The sequence below is a fragment of the Pleurodeles waltl genome, chromosome 2_2, assembly GCF_031143425.1.
Source record: "Pleurodeles waltl isolate 20211129_DDA chromosome 2_2, aPleWal1.hap1.20221129, whole genome shotgun sequence".
NCBI classification, from domain to species: domain Eukaryota; kingdom Metazoa; phylum Chordata; class Amphibia; order Caudata; family Salamandridae; genus Pleurodeles; species Pleurodeles waltl.
In genome coordinates, this window is record NC_090439.1 from 393,005,574 (window position 1) to 393,030,254 (window position 24,681).

General features: G+C 44.1%; 1 protein-coding gene across 2 annotated transcripts in view; it reads left to right on the forward strand.

The window, feature by feature from the left end:
• The window catches only part of RTTN (rotatin), a 978,768-nt gene that overhangs the window by 883,216 nt on the left and 70,871 nt on the right, over nt 1–24,681 (forward strand). For both annotated transcript variants that reach the window (XM_069219896.1, XM_069219897.1), the window contains exons 46-47: nt 10,214–10,481; nt 18,442–18,545. In XM_069219896.1, coding sequence (XP_069075997.1) covers nt 10,214–10,481; nt 18,442–18,545 — 372 coding nt within the window. The remainder of the gene's footprint in view (nt 1–10,213; nt 10,482–18,441; nt 18,546–24,681) is intronic.

A 24,681-nucleotide genomic window follows, 5' to 3' on the forward strand; every position in this document is an offset into this window, starting at 1 on the left:
CTTGAGTGGTATTTTGTCCAGAAGTATATGAGTTGGTAGAGTCAGAGACATTGTTTAAATACCCAAAATATGCCTTTGAAGTGGGAGGAGACCTCAGAGTGGCTTAGAAGTGCACAAGGTCCCCTTTCAGTTCCATCCTGTCTGCCAGGGTCCCAGTAGGGGGGGTGTGGCAGTCCTTTGGGTGAGGACAGGCTACTGTCCTTTGACATGTAAGTGTCAAACCCTCCACCCTCCCATCCCAGGAAGACCCATTCAAAATGCAGATGTATGCAATTGAGGCAAAGTATCCTGTGTTTGGGGTGTGTATGAGTGAATGCACAAGGAGCTGTCAACTAAACCCAGCCAGACGTGGATTGTAAGGCAAAGAAGGATTTAAGTGCAGAGAAAAGCTCACTTTCTAAAAGTGGCATTTCTAAAATACTAATATTAAATCCAACTTCACCAGTCAGCAGGATTTTGTATTACCATTCTGGCCATACTAAATATGACCTTGTTTGCTCCTTTCAGATGAGAGCCTACCACTCAAACAGTATATGAGGGTAGCCCTAATGTTAACCTATGAAAGGAGCAGGCCTCACAGCAGTGTAAAAGGTACTTAGGAGTTTTACACTGCCAGGACAAATAAATTACACAGGTACATGTCCTGCCTTTTATCTACATAGTACCGTGCCCTATGGGTTACCTAGGGCCCACCTTAGGGGTGACTTATACGTAGAAAAAGGGGAGTTTAAGGCTTGGCAAGTACTTTTAAATGCCAAGTTGATGTGGCAGTGAAACTGCACACATAGGCCTTGCAGTGGTAGGCCTGATGCATGGTTAAGAGTCTATTTATGTGGGTGGCACACTCAGTGCTGCCAGCCCACTAGTAGCATTTAATCTCTAGGCCCTGGGCACATGTAGTGCACATTACTGGTGTCTTATAAGAAGATTAAATAAGCCAATTGGGTAGGAACCAATGTCACCATGTTTTAAGGGAGAGAGCATATGCACTTTAGCACTGGTTAGCAGTGGTAAAGTGCTCAGAGTCCTAAAACTAGCAAAAACAGTGTCCACAAAGTGGAGGGAGGCAGGCAAAAAGTTGGGGGTGACCACCCTAAGGCTGTCAGGTCTAACACTCACATTTCGGTGCTGCCAAGGTCTGGAATCTTAGGGGAGCCACAAACTTCCTTCCACCCAGCATTCACCCAAGTGTCCCGATAAACATTTTACCTCACTTGTGTGGGTAGGCTAGTCAATGGTAGTCCGTGCATGAGGGCTACTCTTAACCTTGGAGTAATCCATTCCTGACGCAGGCACTCTGCACAGGCACACAAGTGGGGTTGTGTTTCTATCAGGACAGGTGGACAAAAACTGGGTGGTAGGAATTCTGTGGATCCCTGCACGTTCCTGTATTTTCTGTGATGAGAAAGCAAGGAAAAATAGTTTTCAATCAACGTTTCACTTTTGCAGGGTATTCTGGGTAAGAAAACTTTGTGAAAACCAAACACGTCACACTTCTGTTGACTTCCCCTCCCTGAAATGCAAGGCAAAAGTGTTTTTTAAGCAAAGTTTGTGATTTCAGCGGGATTCTGGACGAAGGAAAACTGGTGAGAGCCATGCAAGTCTTGCACCCTTGGACTCTTCTGGTACTAGTATGTTAAAGTTAATCCACCACTCACACGGGCTGGTTTTAGCACTTCCAGAAATTATGTTTTAAAAGCATGAATATTTATCAAAGTATCTGAATATTGAATCCAAGCCTTCTGAAGGTGGGCCATTAAGCCACGTCCAGGTACCAACCTCTTTATGGTCCAGTTACACGCACAACAAACAACCCCTTCATACCGCCTGCCATGGGCCCAATCCAACCAATCACTGCACTCACATTAACTTACCGCTGCCAGACAAGGGCCCATCACATTCATACGCCACAGAACGGAGTAAGTTTGACTACATTTTACCACCTAGTTTGGCACACAGGGGATGCTGTGAGAACGTAGCGTATGTCCCAGCCAACATTATGTGCCATTTTGTGACTGTAATGCACTTATCATACAGCAAATTGAACATCTACTAATTTCTGATGGAGGATGAACATGAAAAGCAGGTCAAACACTGACCCATACGTGTCATTGTCCTTCAGTGCTGGGATGGCACCAGTGGGTTTGAATCTTAGGTGTAGATGATGTACATCTGTACTGCCTTTACTATCTGCCTTCTACCTGTGCAGTATCCCTGTGAAGGCACACCTACCATAAGCTTTCCTTACCCATTCATGTATCTGTCCTCATCAGAGTCCTGACTAATCCTGTATAATTGCCAAGTGAACCTATACTAGTTTGTGGATGCAAGTTGCGGGTGTCTGAGTATGCCTTGGGAGGGCTATTCCTCAAACTGAGCTAGCATATCTACAGTTGAAACTAAGGCAGAAATGCTGGTGAAGAAATCCTAAGGTATCTAAAGTAAAAAGTCAAACAAACATGTGGGACTCATTCACCAACACTTCTACTTTTGCTTTGAAAGTCAAGCTACAAATTGAGTTTGCACACATTCAAACAAGTAGAAATGTTGATGAATATGTCCAACAGGACATTTGTTTGACCTATTGCACTAACTCTGGTTCTCATTGGCAATTATGGTGGTCTTGGTGTAGCATACATAAGTTCCCTAACAAGCACTTCAAAACTCAGTCATGCCTTTAACATTTTGCCACACAGGGTACTCCGTGACAATGTGGCATATGTTCTGTCCACTAGTATGTGCAGAATGGGGATTATAATGCACATTAATTTAACAGACCACCTAACACATTCTGACGGTGGATATAGGTCTCAAGCAGGCCATAAGGAAGTCCATGATTTCTTGAAGTAGATGAAGTGAAATTCTGTGGCTGCTTGCCTAACTAAATAGTGGCCCATGGACATTCGTTATCCATGCACAGCCACTGAAAGGATTACCCAACGGCAGATCCACCTGAGTCGATTTCCCAGAACTTTGCTTTAGTATTATAAAATGTAAAGCAGGTTGGGACACAGAGGCCTGGTTGAGATGGGCACTGGGGACATTAATGCCAACTCTCTTGCTGCTTTCCATGCTTCGAGCACACTTTACAGTGACAACATGGATGATCCTTTTTGGGTGTTTTAGGAATGCGAAGTGTCGCTCCTGCAGCCTTGCCACATCCTCCAGAACATATGAGGTTGAGGCTTCTGCTGCCTCAGTAACAGCAGTGAGGCTTTCAATTACAGACAACTGGAAGTCAAGGAAAGTCATGAGTCTTTCTGTGGTTATCTCAAGGTAAAAAACATTCGCATTGTATGTTGCATCTGGATCAGGTGGGTAAACAGTTTCTTGTACCAAGTGCGAGTTTTACGACACGCATTGTGTGGTTGAAGAACCTGGTCGTTGTCCACTTCGCCCATGAACTTATTGTAATCAAGTATACAGATGGGCTTGTGGACTTCGTCCATCTGACCACAAACCGTGATGGGGGAAGTACTCTCATCATGAATTGTAGTGAGCACGTGTACATCACGCCTATCCAAGAACTTGACTGCGGGCAGTTCGTTGAAACGCAACTCAGTACTCTGGGAGTTCTGGAGCTTGTTGCAACCAAGCTCCTGCAGGAACCTTTTGCGGTTACAATGAGCTGTACAGCAGGCCACAGTGCCAGCTTTGGAAGAGCTCACTGAACAGCTCTACTCCTGTATAGAAATTGTCCACATAAAGGTTATAACCTTTGTGAAGGAGTGGCTGGACAAGTTCCCATACATGCTACCTGTGACCCCTAACGCGTGAGGGCAACGAACGGGGTTTAGGATAATCGTTCCCTATATCCACTCTCAAGCTATACACATAGCCAGAAGAGCTCTCACACAGCATGTGACAGCTTTATGCCATAGTAAGCTATTTTGCTCGCATTTTGAACGACCTGTCATGATCTGGATGGTCCCGGGGCAATGCAGCAAAATTGTCATTGAAATGCAGCATGCGCTGCAGTAGCAAAAAATAATCTCTGCTCAGGTATGGCGCGAAGATGGTGGTTACCCAAACCTTGCGAGTCATCCTGTAGAACTGCAAAGTGGGTTTCTGAACTAACCCCATTGTAGACGTAAGCCCAAAAATATCTTAAACTCCACCAGCGAAGTGGGAGTCCACTGGCGTTCCCTAGAACGAGGGCCCCTGAGTGCTTCCATGCTCCCTCAGAAATTGGTCTGCACGCAAATGTGTTTGCTGCACAATTCCCTAAAGGGAGACAACATCCAAAAATAGATGGACGTAGCCGACTGCCAAAAGTTGGCCGTATTGACTTTACATCCAGCACCACCGGTAAAAGGTGGAATTTGGGGCAGAACTAAATTGGGGGCTGCAAAGAAAGTATTCTCTCTGTGCTTGCGGCCGCACGCACCTGCTTTTTGGGTTCAGCTAACCTGCTGCACAGACTACTTGCGAATGGACAGCACGACTGTCATAGTCTCCCTCAGAATCACTGGAAGAGGTGTTCTCGGATGGGACTCCGCCAACTGAAAAATCACTCCTAGATTCTGCCCCATTGTCCTCTCTCTCAGATGCTGTCTCAGTCTCTGATCCTACTGTGGAGATAACCTGTAGAGATCTTACTGGGGAAGGATAGAATGTGATGATGCAGGCGATGAAGTCAGATGGAACAGTGGGAGATTGAAAGAAGGCTGGAAGGGAAGATGTCGTAAAAGTGGACTCGACTTTCTTGAGAATAACTAACAGATTAGTATCTATGTTATGTACGGTGGCAAACAGCTACAAACAAGAACATAATTCAAAATGTTTTCAGTGGAAATATTAATAATATAAATAAGTATGAATAAAAGGAATAATATTTTCAATTGTACTTCAACTCCAAAGTTATAACCATGGGGGAGCAAAGCATGTCTTCACCACCACCCTTTTTGGCAACACCAGTTGAACCACCCATTCCATGGAAACAATGGAAAAAATTATTTGTGACTTATATGTTGGCGATAGGGTGTGACTTTATGGCCCACTTAGGAGGCAAGCTATTCTTCTACACCATCTAGGTATTGAAGGAAGAAGAATATATGAGGATCTGCCTGAAGTGTCTTTAGGAATGGGTGATGGACAGCCCACAAATCTATTTGACATGTCTATGCAAATGTTGGACATTCAGCTTACTCCCAAAACTAACCTTGTTATGGAACGTCACAATTTTTTTTCAAGAATGCAAAAAGTAGATGAGGACATAGCATCCTATGTGACAACTCTAAGAGGACTTGCGTTATCTTGCCGTTTTGAACAATTGTCTGATTCTTTAATAAGGGATCAGATTGTAAGATGCGCTTATGACAAGAAGATAAGAGAGAGATTGTTAATGAAAGATCCAAATTTGGAGGAGGCAATACAGATAGCGAAGAGGATGAAACACACTGCCATCTGGTTCATAAGGTACGGAACGTTCCGAACTTGATGAAAGAGCCCTTGAAACAAGAATTAGAGAGACTGTTACGGGATGATATCATTGAACCCATTGAATCGTAGGAATGGCTCGCTCCAGACGTAGTGACCCCAAAGGAAGGAGGGAGAATTCGTCTGTGCATTGATCTTAGAGATCTAAATAGAAATATATGGGTCGATAGGCAACCTTTGCCGAACATTTCAGAAATGTCCATGAAAGGGAATGGGAGTGTATTTAGTGTTTTGGATATGTCATCTGCCTATCATCAAGTGAATCTGCATGAGGAGTCTAGACACCTTACATCCTTTGTAACGCCTTTAGGGGCTTTACAAAAGAATGCCTTTCGGTCTAGCATCTGCATCTGCTGTATTCCAGAGAATAATGGGAAATAATTTTGGGGATATGGCTAAAGTACTGTGTTTTCAAGATGATATACTGATTGTAGTGAGTAGTGAGATTGAACATGATGTTTTATTTGAAGAAGTGATGAATAGATTAAAAAACAAGGGCCTAACCATTGAGGAAGAGAAGTGTCAGATTCGCAAACCGGAAGTGACATATTTAGGACACACGATAAGTAGCCATGGCATTAGACCTAAGAAAAGTATAGTAGCTGCAATTGAACATGCACTTTGAGCCTGGTTGTAAGGATGAGTTAAGATCATTTCTAGAACTTGCAGAATATTGTGCGAAGTTCATAAAGAATTTTATGGAGATTGTCGAACCTTTGAGGAAGGTGATGAAGAAGGGCATGGTGTATGAATGGAATGATGAGTGTAGGCATGCTTTTAAGGAAATAAAGAAATGTATTTTGGAAGCTCCCACTTTAGGAGTGTTTGATGTGACTATGAAAACTTACGTAACTATAGATGCCAGTAATGTGGGCATTGGAGCAATATTGACACAGGTTAAGGATGGAGAAGAATAAGTAGTTGGATTTGCTTCGAGAATACTGCAGGGTGCGGAAACATCGTGTTCTGTGATAGAGAGAGAATCCTTGGCTTGTTGCGGGGGTATCAGTTATTTCAGATTTTACGTGTGGGGGAGTTCCCTTAAATAAAGGACTGACTATAAGTCGTTAACATACATTTTTAAAGGTGGACGTGGATTGGAAGGTAGTGTTACATCACGCATATCAAGGTGGTTGTTGTCCGTGATGGATTACAATTTTGATATAGAATTTGTGAAGGGTAATAAAAATATAATGGCAGATTATCTTTCAAGGATGCCAATAGAAATTGAAGAGGTTGTAGAAGAAAAATGTAAAAGTCGTGTGGAAACATGGTTGGGAGAAGTGGCTGTGAGTGTACATGAGTGGGAAAGTGCGAAAGCCAGGGATCCTGATATACGGAGAGTAGAGGATAAGGTGGTCAACGGATGGAGGAATGAAGATGAACAGTGCAGTGATCTGGCTAGTTATTTCAAGGTCAGGGGTGAATTAAGCATGAATGATGGAAGACTGTTGAGGAAGGGTCATATTGTTCCTCCAGAAGGTGTGCGTAAACACATCATTAATATTACTTATCAAGGACATTTAGGCAGAGGAATGATGAAGAGGAAAATAAGACAGTAATTTTGGTGGCCAGGGATGGTTAAGCAAGTGGAGGAAACGGTGAAGTATTGTGTTGCATGTGCCAACAGTGATAAGACTAAGGTAATAAGGCAAACTCCATTAGCGCCTATGAAGTTTCCAGGTGGACCTTGGGAAAGGTTAGCTGTAGACTTTATTGGTCCTGTTTCAAGGTTGGGCGCCAGAAATAGGTACATAATGTTGTTGGTGGATTATCACACTAAGTGGTTTGTTGTCAAAGTAGTCAATCAGGTGAGTACTTCGAAAGTTATAGAATTCTTTGAAGAAACATTCATGGAGAAAGGGATTCCCAAAACAATTGTATCAGACAACAGCGTACAGTTTGTTTCACTTGAAATTACTGATTATTTACGGAAAATGTGCATTGTCCATGAAAGGGTTGCTTTGTTCCATCCACAGGCTAATGGATTAGTAGAAAGGGTAAATCGCATAGTGATGGAGAACGTTCAGTTGTTATTAGCCAATCATCTTCCTTGGAGGAGGGAGTTGAGCAAGATGATGTGGACATACCGTACGACTCCACATTCTATAACAGGAGTGTCACCTTTTGTATCTCTAAAAAGAGATCCAGGTGTGAAGGGGTGTCCTATGTGGTTAAAAACTAAAGGAAGGATAGTAGTAGATAGGGAAATGGTAAAACGAAAGGTTGAGAAAATGCAAAGGAAGAATATCCAACATTATAACAAAAGAATGGTTGTGAAACGTTGCCACATACAGAGGGGTGACCGGGTGGTGACAAGGAAAGGTGGAATTGTCTTGAAAGTGGATAGCAAATATTCTACTCCTCAGTTGGTCAAGAATGTTAAACGGAATGTGGTAATCTTGGAGAATGGCTCGTCATGGAGCATGGGAAGTGTATGTACAATTAATCGTTAATTAACAAATTGTTTCTTTTTTTTCGTGAGGCATTTATGAATTTGTTAGTCATTACTGTAGTTGATTTTATTGTGTATTGTAAAGGGGGGAGATGTGTGGAGATAACCTGTAGAGATCTTACTAGGGAAGGATAGAATGTGATGATGCAGGCGATGAAGTCAGATGGAACAGTGGGAGATTGGAAGAAGGCTGGAAGGGAAGAGGTCGTAAAAGTGGAGCTGTGCTGAAGATGTTGTAATACAGTGTACTTAAAATAAAAGGAATATAAAAGAAAAGGACCTGTGAGAGACTGATCTTTACACCTACCTCAGAGCTATCCTCCATAACCTGAGTTAGGGCTTGAGCAGCAGTCATCCGATGAGACGCCATCTGTGGTACTGGCTAAACTGTCCCTCTAAAGTACTAGCCTACGTAGAAGGCAGATAGTCACTAAATTTCTCGTGGGTGTGTGTGATGTGTCCAATAGTAAATGTTGTCACCTTACCTTTGCTTAGTCTCTGATTCAGCAGATTCTCTGAAGACACTGAAAAAATAAAAGACCTTCACCTTACCCACATACCCATTATCACAGCCTTTTGCTCTGCCTCCCGTGACCTCCTCTTCTAATTCCCTTAGTACCACCCAGCAAAAGTGCCCCTCATATCTCCATAGCCCCCCTCTACATACAATTTATTTGTTTTAAAGCACAGGTAACAGGTATAAACCATCTGAGCTACTTTATGGCGTCAAAACTGCCACTAGACAATAGACAGATCTATTTCTATATAAAGAGAATCTATCTCTCTCTACTCTCTCTCTCTCTCTCTCTAGATTTTTATATACACTCACATATGTGTGTGGTTTCAGGGGAGTGGGGGTTATGGCGATGGTAACTCCCGGAAAACAACATGTAAAAAAAACACAGAAAAATGATATATATCTCTCTCTCTGCTTTAGAAAGGTTCCCGGTATAAACCAGCTTCTTCCACCTCACGGGGTCGGTGCAGGTCACGGCCACTGGCAGCCATTATTGTAAAACAGAAAGTATGCCATTCCTCCTAGGCATAAAAAAGACTGCACTCCAAAGTTCTTGATGCTAAATAAATTTAATGGCGATCTTCTTCAATTACCCATGTATCCGGCAAAAGTGCAAATATCCACTTCCAGGGGAGGGGTGGGTTGAGATGCGGAAGTTCTTCTGTATCTCCCGGGGTAATAAAAAATAAATTTAAAAAAACCCTCCCTTGTGTTGCCCACTGTTCGTGACCTGCCCCAGAGGGGTTTTTCTCCATTATTGTTGTTGTTGTTATTATTATAGTAGTAGTAGTCGTATTGTCATTGTTGCTGCTAAGAAATAAACCCTGGTAAACCCACCAATATTTCCATTAACCCACATACTCCTCCCACCCACTAGTGACCACTCTCAGTTCGGACGTAAGTGCATGGAATGGTTTCTTTGAGAGCTCAAGACTAATCCCACTATCTAACAATAACCACTGCATCAACCACTAACACTGGGTTTCTGTGGCGTCGTGTTGCCTGGCGTAAAGCACGTAAGTGCCTCATCAGGGTAGTAATTCCTATACAAACTAAATTCCAGTTACGCTTCTTAGAGGAGCGGCTTTCAGAATGGAGGCTACCTCTGTGCATTGCTGGCTAGGAAGATGGCGACGGTAGTAATTTAATTCAATACAGTCACTCAATGTTGATGTTTATTTTTGCAGGAGAGGCTGCTACCATCTTTCTTGTCCGTACTACCTGTGGGATCCTCCAAATCTCGCTGCTACACATTGCCCCTCACTCGTCAAACATAATAATAAGTGATCATTTGAACAGCAAGCTTTTAAGAGTGACATTGGAATAATATTTATATTTACAAAACATGAATAATTATTTTATGGAAAAACTAAATTTAATTTACGAAAAACGTATACACAAATTTGAAATGTCATTCTGGTCAACTTTACAGACAGGCACCTTGTTAATCAGTTTTCTACTTCTCCAGACCTCGCTTCATTACCAGTGCTAAGTATGGTTATATATGGCGTACTTTTGGTTTTATCTAGACCCTTTTCTAGAACATTAAACACTGATTTTGTGCATATACATAAGATGTATACTAAGAGGTTTCCGAAAGTTGTAAAGTGATGTGAATGCTTTGATTTCATACCGAGAATGTGGCAAGAACCCGAGCAGTAAGTAATGAGAGCTTCTTTGCCTTTTCTCTGTTTGTTACCTGTTAAAAAAAAAAAACTCCAGTAGACGGAAACATCGTTGACCTTTTATTGAGAACTTTTATTTACGAAGGACAAAATCTGTTTTATCTTTATATTGTACAGAGCAACTTTCTCCAGAACTTCCTCTCTCTGTCACTGCCAAAAGGAGGAAGTAAGAGTCTTGGTACCCTAGCTAATCTGTGGCTGAAGCTGCTGCTGAACATGTCTTTTTCAGAGGATGGCCAGCAAATGATCATGAGGCTGAATGGCAGTTTAGACTTATTGCTAGAAATGAGCAAGCACAAACAGAAGGGCATGCTACCGATGGCTCTTCTTGTTCTCCATAACCTCTGCTTTCATGCAGCTAGCAAACCCAAGATCCTGGCTAATGGTGAGTGACCCATCAGAATCTTACTGCTAATTAACTGGTTCACAAGCTTTACTTAATGTTTTTTTTCCCCAGGTGTTATTGTGAACATTTAGTGTGTACTGCAATATTTGTATGTACGAGCAACATAAAGCTGTGGTTTGAAGTTGTTCTGTGTATGTTGGTTTAACTGAAATGTAGCTGATTGCCTTAAGGAATTGAAGCATCATTCATGGCTGATCAGTGGAAAAATAGGGTTATGATAAATAGCAGTTATAGACATGAAGTTGAGTTCCTGATTGCTACTGGGAAATCTATGAGTGATACCAATACTAGAAATCAACAGCTTTACGTGAAAGTGGTGAATGTGTTCCTGCTTGAGTTCCTCCGAAGACTACTTATCTGTTTACTTCTACCACTCAGGCGGTAATAAGCCTGGAACACGTTTTTCACAGTTTTCTTTCCAATTTGATAGTATAACAGCGCACAAGATTTATTGTGCATAATAATATGCAAAATTATCACATCCACTTTAAAACAGTGCTGTAGCTTTGCTGTAAAATAATACATTAATGTAATGCATTTACTAATCAGTCTTAATTGTGATCGTTGGTATGTTTAGTAGGATCTCAGAACACTGGAACTGTATTTCAATATTTTTTCAAGGTATTTGTTCACTTGTTTCCTTTGTTATTAACATAATTTGGGAAGAAGCTTCCCTTTTTGCTTATGGTCTTTCACGAATTGGGCTCTTTGCAACTCACTGGACATGTATGCTGGTTACTGGCAACTTCCAATGGGAGCTGTTTTTGGTTTATTCACATCCTTTAAGGGACCATTTTTCTTTACTCCTCTTGAGTCCCGCTCTTTAGGTAGTACCAATTCCCTTTCTTTTACATTCTTAGAGTGTGGAAGCCTCTTAAGGTTCTTTAAGTTTCTGCAGGAGGTAATTGAGCCACATCTTCTCTCTGGGTCTCTTAGAAAGCCTTTCCAAGTCCAAAGATGATATCTGAAAAGTTTACTTGCGAATATGGGGTATTGAAAAACTCCTTTTTCCTCCTTGGGGACTTTGGTTGGCAGTCCGGTTACCCCCTTTCCTCGCAAGAACCCTCACTCTAGACAGGGTAAAAGAGAATCACCCTCAGCTAACCCCTGCTTACCCCCTTGGTAGCTTGGCATGAGCAGTAGGCTCAACCTCAGAGTGCTAGGTGTAAAGTATTTGTACCAACACACACAGTAACTTAATAAAAACACTACAAAATGACACAACAAAGGTTTAGAAAAATAGAAAATATTTATCGAAACAAAACAAGACCAGAGCTACAAAAATCCACAATACACAAGTCAAGTTATCAATTAAAAAACAAAAAAAGTCTTCATGTAGTTTTAAACACAACGCTAACGCTGTTAGTGTGAAAATGTACGTTGGGTATGTAAAAAATAACCCCGCACGGGTGAGTATGCATCAAAAAGGGCTTGCGATCCGTCTATTTCACTCACGTGCTTCTTTTTTCCTTTAGTCGGGTCGGCCTGCGTTGTTTCTTCTCTCCGCAGGAGAGCGATGCGTCAATACGGTCAGCACTGTCGATTCCAGGCAGGCCTTGCGTCGTTTTTATATGGCCAGTGGTGTTTGCGTCGGAAATCCAGCCACACGATGATCCGAAAACCACGCATCATGAGTTGCGATCTCACCAGCCTCCGTCAGCGATGCTGTGGGTCATTTCTCCAGCCCCAGGCATCGATCTTCGGGTCGCGTTGCAGACAAGCATTGATTTTCAGTCACGAAGCCGACTGCGCGTCGAGTTTTCAGCTGCAGATAGAAGTCGCGTCGATCTTTCCCCCGCACGGCGGTCTGTGCGTGCATTTCTCACTCTTGGGCTGCCAGTTTCTCCTTTCAGGGTCCCAGGAACTGGATCGGCACTACTTGGCAGATTAGGAGTCTCTCCAGAGACTCCAGGTGCTGGCAGAGAGAAGTCTTTGCTGTCCCTGAGACTTCAAACAACAGTAGGCAAGCTCTAAATCAAGCCCTTGGAGATCTTCACAAGAAGGAAGGCAACTCAAAGTCCATTCTTTGTCCTCTAGCACAGGCAGAAGCAGCAACTGCAGGATAGCTCCACAAACCAGTCACAGGCAAGGCAGCTCTTCTTCCTTAGCCCTTCATCTCTTCTCCAGGCAGAGGTTCCTCTTGGTTTCCAGAAGTGTTCTAAAGTCTGTGGTTTTGGGTGCCCTTCTTATACCCATTTTGCCCTTTGAAGTAGGCTTACTTCAAAGGAAAGTCCTTCTTGATTGTGAAATACTGCCTTTCCCAGGCCAGGCCCCGGACACACACCAGGGGGTTGGAGACTGCATTGTGTGAGGGCAAGCACAGCCCTTTCATGTGTAAGTGACCACTCCTCCCCTCCCTCCTAGCACAGATGGCTCATCAGGAAATGCAGACTACACCCCAGCTCTCTTTGTGTCACTGTCTAGAGAGAGGTGCAACCAGCCCAACTGTCAAACTGACTCAGACGGGGAATCCACAAACAGGCAGTGTCACAGAAATGGTTTAAGCAGCAAAGTTCACAATCCATTGTGGACTGGACACGGCTGACTCACTGGGTAGAGCAATTGCACTGACAGTGGCCCTTAGGCCCCAAGCCTGGTTGAGGGCGTCTGGCTTTTCGAGAGATGTCCAAGCCAATCTTATGGGCATGACCTTTGATGGCACCAGTGTCTTCGGGGAGAAAGGAGATTCGATGCTCAATCGCTTCAAGGATTCTCGTGCTACAGCCAGGTCCTTGGGCCTCGAGGCAGCCCCTCGTCCCCCTCAGTCTGCTTTTCACCCCTTTTGTAGCTATGGAAGGAGTGCCCTACGACTTCTAGCCACTGTGCCACACATGCTGCCAGGGACATGGGATCCACTGCCCTTGTGGATCAGGGAGCCAGCGGTCCTGCCAGCCCACTGCCCTCCAACCCCTCGCCACGCCTGCAGCTGCCTCCAAACCTTCCTAGTCTGACTCATCCCCACCAGGGGCCAGTCAGAGGCAGGATCCTCCATCACCTGCTCCGCTGTCAGTCTTATCACGTCAGACAGGTGAGTTTTGCAGATAGTCCAAAGGAGCTACTCCACTCCCTTCAAGACTACCTTTCCATCTATGCCACAATCCTCCGATCAGATGACAGAGGATCACTTGGCGCTTCTCTGGGAGGAAGATACAGCTCTGTTTGCCAAGGGAGCCATAGAAGAGGGTTCCTGTGCCAGAAGTAGATTGTGATTGCTTATCCCGCTACTTTGTGGTACCCAAAAAGGACAAGGGCCTCCACCCTATCCTAGACCTTGAGCCCCTCAATCTTTTCCTCAAGAAGGAGAAGTTCAGAATGCTCACTCTGACTCAGTTTTTATTTATCTGCCCTCGACCCAGGAGACTGGATGGTAGCGTTGGTCTTGCAGGACTCTTATTTCCATATTCCCATCCTGCATGCCCACAGATGTTACTTTCGGTTCACAGTAGGCCCAAGCACCTTTTGTTTACTGTGCTCCCCTTTCCCCTTACCAGCGCCCCTCGGGTGTTTACCAAGATGATGGAGGTGGTTGCAGCCCATCTGCCCAGGTAATGGGAGTGGCCTTCACCTCGACGACTAGCTGTTGAAGGTAGGCTCACCCCAGGCTGTCATTTTCTTCCTCCAGACTACTGCAGACCTCCTGCATTTGCTGGGGTTCACTATAAACCTGCCGAAGTCACACCTGACTCCCTCTCATACTCTCCCTTTCGTCTGAACTGTTCTGGACACAGTGCAGTTTCTGGTTTACCCTCCTGAGCCGTGGGTCCATGATATTCAGGCTACAATATAGATGTTTCAGCCTCTATCCTGGATTTTAGTGAGAATGATTCAGAGGCTGCTGGGCCCCATGGTCTTCTGCATCCTGTTGGAGAATCATCCCAGATGGCATATGCAGGCTCTTCAGGGGGACCTGAAGTTCCAATGGGCTTAGCATCACAGGAACCTCTCCAATGTGGTCCAGATCTCAGAGGGAACTGCGTGAGATCTGCAGTGATGAGTATCGCACCGCAATTGGGTCAGAGGGAGATCACTTCCTTCCCCAACCAGAGCTGACAGTAATGAAAGATGCGTCACTCCTGAGATGGGGCGGCCATCTGGGAGGGGTGCAGATCAGAAGCATCCGGTCCCCGGTGGAGTCCGGACTCCACATAAACCTGTTGGATCTCCAGTTGATCACGCTAGCATTGAAAGCATTTTTTCCCTCTCTCAGGGGATGGGAGTGCAGGTGTTCACGAACTACTCCACCGGCATGTGATATTGCAACAAGCAGGGTGGGTTGGGGTTGTGGACCCTTTGTCAGGAGGCTCTGTGTCTGTGGACATGGCTAAAACAACAGGGCAAGTCGTTGGTGGACTCTCTGAATGCCAGAACAGACAAACTCGGCCAACAATGCTTAGTTGATCACGAATGGCATCTCCATCCGGAGGTTGCACAAGGTCTCTTTCAGCAGTGGGGTGAGCCTTGGTTACATCTGTTTGCCTCCGAAGGGAACGTGCAATGTCAGCAGTATTGGACGTTGGAGTTCCCAATGCGGCAACTGCTCTGCAATGCTTTTCATCTTGAGTGGAACTCAGGCCTCCTGTACGCTTATTTGTCCATACCACTTCTTCCCAGAGTTCTCAAGAAGATCAAGAATGACTGGGCCCAAGTAACCCTTGTGACTCAGGACTGGGCACGGAAAGTCTGGTATCCCGAGCTATTGAGCATGGCCATCGAGCATCCGAGCAGACTGCCCCTTCAGGAGGATCTTCCATCGCAGCAGCAGTGGATGGTTCTCCACCCAACCTGTTCAGTCTCTGCCTTTTTGCATGGGGATTGAGTGGCGGCAGTTGACCGTTCTTGACCTTCTGCCCAAAGCTGGTAACGTTATCTTGGCAGCCAGGTATCTGTCCACCAAAACAGTATATGCCTGCAGTCGGAAGAAATGTGTGGCATGGTTCACAGACAAGTCTGTTTACCCCCTTTCTTCCCCTCTCTGTGAGGACCTATTGTTTATCCTTTCTGTGGCCCAGCAGGGCTCTGCTATGGGCACTCTCAACGGTTATTTCTCTGCTGTCTCTGCATATTTTAGGTTGCCTGATAACCCTTCTTTTCTCATATTGATTCTAGGTTCCTTAAAGGCCTTACTCGTATGTTTCCTCCACCTCCATTCATTATGCCCTAATGGGATTTGAATTTGTTTCTGACATTTGTCATGTGTGCTCCTTTTGAGCCTCTCCACAATTGCCCTCTCAGGCTTCTCGCTTTGCAAACAGCCTTGCTTGTGGCCATTATCTCTGCCCATAGAGTGAGTGAGCTGCAGGCGTCATCATCTAAGCACCCCTACCCGTCCAGCTATCCTGACAAAGTGGTGCTGTGCACTAGGGCTTCCTTTTTGTCAAAAGTGGCCACACCCTTTTATGTAGGCCAATCTACCGCCTTGCCTAATTTTTAAGCACCCCCACATCCTTATATGGAAGAGGAGGGGCTCTACTTCCTGGACCCAAAAAGAGCATTGGCGTCCTACCTTGATCGTACAAAAGAGTTCCGGGTGGATGATCAACTCTTTGTGGGTTATGTGGGGGCGGAGAAGAGTCGGGCAGTGCAGAAGAGAAGTATCTCCTGATGGTTCGTACTCTATTAAAATCTGCTACACACTGGCCAAGAAGCAACCACATGAAGCTTTGCATGGTTATTCCACTAGAGCAACAGCAACAACCACACAGAGTTCCAGTCCTTGATATGTCAGGTGGAAACGTGAGCATCCTTGCACACGTTCACCAAACACTACTGCCAGGACAGTCAGATCCATAGGGAAGGGTCCTGCAGGACTTTCTAGATGGATCTTGGGTCGCAGACCCACCTCCCGAGATGGTATTGCTTGAGTATCTAGTCAGAAGGTAAAGAATCTGCAACTAGAAGTCTTTATCAGATAAACAAGTTAATTACTTTCGATAACGCCTTTTTTGGTAGAGACATATTCTAGTTGCAGACTGCTTACCAACCCTCCTATCCTCCCCAATTGCTGAACTAATTTTTAGGGACAAGGACTCCCTCTCAGGGCCATAGTTTTGATGAAGCAGTGGTCAGTGTTCTTCATGGCTCTGCGTTTCTGGCATGGCAAGTTGTGAAAAGAAACTGACTGCTGCACGTACGGGGATGCCTATAGAGGACTTCATATCTGGCGGGGCTGATTCTGGATGCACAGTAGATTGACTCCACCTAACCTACGCGCAGGGGTACTGCTTGAGAAAAATCTCTGGATTCAGTCTTACGCCTGGGAAAATTCAGAAGGTAAGGAATCTGCGACTCAAATATGTGTCTACCAGATGAGGCATTACCGAAAGTAAGTAACGTGTTCATTAAGATTTTTACAAACCTCTGTCACAGTAGCATGTAATAACAAGAGATGACTCAGCTGGCAAAGATTGGTGTTTCAGCAACTCTTACTGTGAATTTTCATTGTTCATAAAGTAACGCATGTCGCTTTCTAGCTCAGCGTGGATGGCACTCTGCTGTTCCTATGCTTGAAAACCTTGCTACAAAAACAGACATTTGAGGTGAGCAAATCTAGAGTGTCGCTGGTGTTGCAGGGTGCTCCTTACTGGAGCTGCTCTCAACCTAAACTTGGCAACTACCCAGAGTTCTCGCTTCTGTTTTGCATTATTTATACCTCACTCTAACCATGCAAGGGTTTTGTTTTGACCTATACTGGGTGCTACCTTGTATCTGAACAAAGATAAACCTCTCCAAAGAGATGTAATGACATTGAAACACGTGTCAGGGGTTGCTTTTGCTCATTCCAGATTAGCTTGGATGGTATTTTACCAGTCCAAAGCTGTAATACTGTGCCTGAAGAGGTGAAAGGCATTTGTCATTTTACAGCTCAGGAAGACTGGCACTGGGCCACTCCTATGCTAAAAGATTATGCTGTACAAATGGCAAAATACTTTGTCACTTTCTAGCTCAGTGTGGATGGCTCTCCTCCAAACCAATGCCTTAAAACTTTACTAGAAAAACAGACATTTGAGGTAAGCAAATCTAGTGTGTCGCTGGTGTTGCAGGGTGCTCCCTACTGGAGCTACTCACCACCTAAACTTGGCAACTACCCTGATTTCTCTCCTCTGTTTTGTGTGTATGTATATGGACCCCATCTCCAAGGGCCTTTTTTTGATGGGAAGGAGGTGCGCAACCTCACTCCACGAGCCAATGTCGTTCTGTGGAAAACAAACTTCTAAAGGAGAGGAGGGTGTGCATCCATCTCCCCTCCCCCTCAGCCATGACTGGCCCCGGGGACCCCGTCTCCTGAGGCCTTTAATTAGGTACCACGGTGCCCACCAAGGGCACCCACAGCACAAACCCAGAGGCACCGCCACCTCGTGCATTCACCTATCCTGGGTGCTAGCGGAGCAGACATTGCTAACTCCTGGTGGGAGCAACTGTTTTTACTTAATCCCGCTGGGTGAGCAATCTGAATTCCCCTGCCTACAGAAGTGCAGGCAGAGAATCAGAAGTCTCCTCCCACTCTGCAGGAGAGTATTGAAAGCTCCCGCCAGGTGTGAGCAGACAATCCTCCCTGCCCACGCTTTTGCAGGTAGGGAAACTGCATCCCAGGGTGGGCTTTTCTGTACACCATAGTTTAGCTGACCCTGGCGGATGAGGTTCCCGGGGTCTTTCCAGACTCTGGGAGAGGAGCCACACACACCTTTCCCCTATAAGTACATGTCTGGCCCTTGGGATTGGGTCACCGGGATTCTTATGGGTTCAGGTAGGGTGGCTGCTCGCCTCCGTCACCCTTAATTTTAAATTGACTTTATATAATAATATTGTCAACATTTCGTATAGATAAAAAATTAGTAGGACACACTGAATGTCTACATAAATCATGGTATATTTAGTGATGTGCTCATTTTATTGCATACTGCTAAATTAACAATGTGGAACGTTTTATTTTCTTTATTAGATAAAGCTGTATCCATTCTGGCCACTTGTCTGGAAAGTGATCATACCATTCAGCAGAAAATTGGAGCTTCTGCCCTATGGGCTTTGCTACACAATTATCAGAAGGTAACTAGATGATCATTTTTAAATCTAAAGAAAAATAACGAATATATCGCTTCTTTCCCTTTTCATATTTGCAAACCATGAATGTTATTTTGAAAACGCTTTCTTTAATTTCTATCACCGTTTCACTTCTCAGGGCATGAGGTGTGTCACTTAGGTGTGCCACTTTGTCCTGAATTATACTGTAGTAACGGACTGGAAAATACGGATCATTTTCACTTTTGTCCTAGGACACTCCTTTATAATGGAATGCTTTGGATCTGACAAACCAGCTTACAAAATTGCACTTGGGATATATCCGGCACTGGCATTTTTCCTGGTTTAGTTTCTGCATTCTAGCTGATGCTTGAATTAAGGAACAGAATATGGATCAGGTGGCATAATGGCTCGCAAGTCGAGTTTACACATCCTACCAATCTGCCAGTGTAAGGGCAGGTTGGGTAGAGCAGTAGGTGGTCACTCAAATTACTGTGAACATACATTTAGGAACTTGTTTTACACTATGGAAATAAGCACAGATTTACTTATGAAAAATGCTCGAGTGGTTTCTGTCCCTTGGAAAGGAAATTTATACAAAGCTTTAGAGTACATATGTGTGCAGGAGGTCTGTGTGATGCATATTTAAGTGGCTTTTTTTATTTTGAAACGTTTATGTTTGACATTTGATTAAGTTTTTTTGAAAACTTTCACAGAAAGGCAAATATTATTTTTAACTGTTTTAATGGCATAGACATATTGGTGAAGTTTCAGCATAATGTAACCAGTTTACTTAGAATAACACCCTATATACTGCGATTGATACGCAAAGATGAACCTGGAGGTTATCCACGACTCTGAAGCCAAGCTTTAAATCTTGGAAAACAGAAAGACGTACAAGACGGGACAGTCTCGGTCGAAGTTAGGGGTGCCGACACACTTCCACTCCCGAGGACGCTATTGTGATCGGGTTGTGATCCTAGTATTCCTGGATCAGTCTTGGGTGTCAATGAGAAGGGTTCTGAGGCTTCTTGGTCTCCTATTCTTGTGCATGCTCCTCATCCCGAAAGTCAGATGGCACATACAGGCCCTTCAGTTTAACCTTGGGTTATAATGGGCACAGTGTCAGGCCTGCCTCTCTGACTCCATTCAGATATCAAAGGAGATGACTGTGGATCTGTAGTGGTTGCTAGCAGAAGCCAACCTGGCCTGCGGCAGACCACTTCCTGCCGCATCTGCATCTGGAGTTCTTGATTGTGTCATGGCAACACAAATTATCTATAAAAGAAAAATCGGTGACTTTCGAAGTCTATTTATTCAATAAACACAGTTGATCCAAGCTCCTATTCATTTCAGAAGCACAGTATTATAGAATTTGTCCAAACAGCATTATCATACAAAAATGTTGTCATGAGAATGTCCCATTAAAAACTCAATCAGAAGCAAATTTACACCAATCTGTGCCGAGGTTAAACTTTTATAAGGCAACTAAACAGGGCTAAAACAAAACATTTCTATCAGCAGCAAACAGGAATCACCTGCATAATTCTGTTAACCAGCCCAGGCTTTGTGATTTATACGATAAGGTCATCGACTATTCTGTGTATAATCTGAGACGCCCTGTATGGTTAGCATGCATGTCTTCTTGACTTCACTATAAGCAGATCTAGTGTTATTGTTTTCAATCAGATACATAATTTATTATACTATTAAATTGCCACAAGCATGTTACTGAATGCTAAATGCTATAAGTTTTACTCAGACAGATGCATCACTGCTGGTTTTAAGGGGCCACCTGAGAGAGCTGAAGATCAAGCTCCAAGTCAGCATACTGGAGCTTGAGTGATTCATCTGTCCTTCAATGCCTTCCTGTCAACCATCAAAGGAAAACAATGGCTCTCCTAGGTAACACAGCAGCAGTGGTTCCCAACCCTTTAACTTCTGTGGACCCCCACTTTATCAGTACTGGAACCCGGGACCCCAACTGAATCATTATTGGAATCCGGGGACCCCCTCCCAATGAGTAATTACTGAAAGCAGGGGACCTATTCTGTTAATAATTTTACATTTTCTAAGCAGTCACAGACCCCCTACGGAGGCTTCGCGGACCCTCAGGGGTCCCCAGACCACAGGTTGGGAACCAGTGACTTACAGGAATAGATTTAGTGGGCTGACTAGCATTATGCATTTAATGCTGTAATCTTAGAGTCTCCTTTGTGTACAAGACCACCACACTAATTCATTTTGCAGTTAAAAGCATTAACCATATTTGTTGATACCCAAATACCAAAAACATTAATGAACAACCCCTTGAGATTCTGGCACAGCTGCAACATAAAGGACCTCCCACATCGTTACCACACATTATTGCTTGAATCTTCTAGTTAGAAAGGAGTCCAAGGTGGACCTTGTAGCGTTGCAACATCATTTTGAATGAGTTGAGCCTCTTCCAACTTATCTGTAAGAATAGTGTTGCTAAGCCTGATTCAATGATGTGAACGTATGAAAGGACCAGTGTACAGATTGAAAAGTTATTTATCTGTAACTACCTTTCGCCTGTGTTGGCATCTTCAGGAGGTTATTTTCTTTATCTTCCATTCTTTCATAAGTAAAATTTGAGCGACATTGGATTCTGCAGGAAGTCAGTCCAGCTCATTGACTGGATTTTGGATCAGCATAATGAGGTAGATGTTCTACGAATAGTACAGCAATATATCGTGCTGCGTGAACTTATGTTTATACTACTAATATTTCAAAAGTACATACTGTCTGACAGTATGGAATGATTTAAGCATGTGAATCTGTGAAAGATACCAAACCCGGAGAATTGTAACCTCAGGTAAGTACATTTTTCTTCTGCAGAGTGAATCAAGCTGTCCGAGCATCTGTGCTCATCTTTCGAAGCACTGTTCAAGTATGATCATTCTGATGAAGTTTAATGTAACAGATCAATCAGTACATTTCTGATAGACACTTCTAACTGCAGATTCCTCAGCCTATCAATATTCCTGAGGCGTTAAATTGGATCCTGAAACTGCAAAGCAGTACTCCTGCATACCAGCAGTTGGAGTTGTGCGGCTTTGCACCAAAGTCATTTTGCTCCAAAAGCTATGAGCTGCGTGTAAGCTCCACCTATTCGCACTGACATCACTTATTTTTATTCGGCCTCTTCAGGTTTCGGAACCAGAGCTGCTCCTTCATCTTTTCTCACGTTTCTTTTCTTTAATATTTCTTGAAAATGTTTAGTGTGCAAGTGGATGCCCCCCCCCAAAAAAAATATAGCATTAAAGCAATGTATGGATTGATGCAAACAGACATCTGGACAGAACCCAAAGGGTATGTCTGTGGTGCCTGGGATCTGAACACAACTCAGCGACTACGGCAAATGTGATCAGATGAACCCGAAGGACATATGGATCCAGAGGGTGAAACTTAGCTTTCCCCAAACACAGTGAACCTCCATCTATGACCAGTTGAAGCTTCTAGCTCATGAAGTGTGCATGTGGCAGATCTTAGTTCCGGTGAAAGTTATCTGGAGAGTCTAAAATGAAGCGCAAGAAGTTCAAGTGGGACTCTGCCCCTTGTCCCCAATCTTGAGCTCCACAGAAGGCGTAAGGGGCCCTCCTTTAAACAGACAGGGCGCTTGTTGCCATAGGCCAGCACCAGATGACCTCACCTTTCCTAAAGAGCCCCATGTGCCTTAGTTTGGTCATAGAGGCCTACACAAGTAAAGTGAATCTTAATGTTCTCCACACAACTCCCCAAGAAGTCAACGCACATTAAAATGTTTACAAACGTTTGCTCTTGTCTATTAGCCTTGCTCTCAAAACTGTCAAAGCCAACTGCCTTTTAGGCTGCTACTCACATGCCCTTTGGGGCACGGTGGCCCAGTCTTTTCAGGCTGTGCCAGACAACCTTTGAGTGTCCCTCACCCTTTTTATTCTTGACGGATATGACCTAGCAAAGTTTGTCATCCACTAATGAATGCATGTAAAGCATTTAGAAGCACAAAAACAGGAGAATGAGAAAGTCAGATAACAGGAAAGAAATCTGACCCCAATCTATAAAAAATCTATCATATTTTTATGAATGTTTAGACATCAGAATGAACAAAATCGACCGGAGGGTTCTGAGGTATAGATTTTTAAGTAAATCGAACATCACAGTAAAATTCCAACAAGCAGTGGTAACCACAAACTTTGTAAAACTTTTAAAGAGTTGTGTTTGGCTACTCTGGCTTGCTTCAGGGGGACCAACTCTGACAGGGAGAAGTTAAGGGGAACGGAAATGAGTTGTAGGACATTTATATGTCACCAAAGCAGTCTCAAGTACAATCTCGGGCTCTATGGGCTATTAGGACCCTCCCCACCTGAAGATGAGTTAATGCAATGGCTGGCATCTATCTATCTATCCCAAAGTGCACTATCCTGCCCACTCCCAAGATGGCAGAACCCCCTCTTGGTGTGTGGAACTTGGTAGCCCACTCTAGAGGTGTGGCTAACTAACAGCTGCACGTCCACTGAAGAACTGGTTTGGCAAGTGGTCTCTCCTCTCTGTCCCAGATGTCAACCAGTCTACCTCAACGAAAGAGCAGCACCTTTAGGCCTCTATTGTTCCCACTTCCCAGAGTCGTTCACGCGTCTTCCCAGAAGGGTTGAAGGCTGCCTTGTGGCGGGCATCTTCAAATGGACAGTGGAAAACTTGAGCAACAGAGTGGAAACTTTCTAAAAGATTAATGGACTCAAATATTGCAATATATTTGATGTTGGCATTGTCAGATTTAATGTAAGTATTATTTTTATACCTTAAAATACCAACTTTATTAGTACCTTTCAGGTTTTAGCACAGCTGGGACGTTAGCTTGTTACCCTGTACTCTCCAGTGGAGCAACTAAGTTTTCCACAGTAAAAGAATGACAATTTAGGGTTTTTACTGTTTGGACATATAAAAATACATGTACTACTTTTTAATATACAGCTCCCTGCCTTAGGGCTCGATTAACCTGCTGTAGGGGTAACAAATATATAAGAAAAGTGGTTTGGACTTTGCCATTAGTTTAAATGGCAAAGTTTAAATATCAAAGTTGATATAGTAGTTTCAGACTACCCTGCTAGTCCGCAGTAGCAGACTGGGAAACATGTTTTTATGTTGTCACATCCAGGGTGCTACAATAAGTGCTGCAGCCAAGGTGGAACACCTTGACTATCAGGCCTGGAGTACCCCTGGTACGATATTGTAGGGACCTATAAGTAAAGCTTTACCAATTGAGTGTAAGCCAAACAAGCATATTTTAAGGGGCAGAGTGAAAAAACCAGCAGCATCAGTCCAAAATATTGGAGGTGTTAAGGAAAAAAAGAAGCATTTCCTTACATTTTAGGAATGGCAAGCCATCACGTTAAACAAGTGTGTACTCCATGTTGTCCATATAGGCTGCACCTCCCATTTCTTTTCACCCCGCAGCACCTTCCTTCGCTATCATGGTGGCTAATGGTGCCTCATCTGTCCATCTTGCAGCTAGAGGTGGAGGCCCTTTTGGCCAAAGGGACCATAGAGAGGGTTCCGATATTGAGACTAGTTCTCAGCCTAAGGAGGCTGGAGGGCTTCATCCTGTTTTAGATCTTTGCCCTGTCAACTCCTTCTTGCGAAATAACAAATTTAAAATGCTTTCACTTACCCAGGTCTTTTCTCCCTCTGCACTGGAGACTGAATCGTGACGCTGAGTCTGACAGGCTCTTGTCTTTACATCCCAATCTTGCCGGCCCAAAGTCTCTACCTACAGCTCACAGTAGGCAGGAGCATTTGTTTGCTTTGTTTGCTTTGTTCCTTTTTGGACTCACCAGTGACCTTCTGGTGTTCCTGATGGCAGTGGTCATAGCACACCTTCAGAGATTGGGAATACCAGTCTTCCCGTACCTCGAATGCTCGCTGTTGAATTGGAGCTCACCAAAGCAATCGTCAACCACCTCCAGGTGACAGCTAACCCCCTAATATTGTTGGAAGGGAGTATCAATGTGCCAGTGTCACACCTCACTCCTTCAAAGACTCTTCAGTACATCTGAGCCATTCTGCATGCAGTATGGTTTTGTGCCATTCTCCTGGAGCAGAGAGTCCAGGACATTTGGGCTCTCATCCTGATGTTTCAGCCTCTCTACTGGATCTCAGT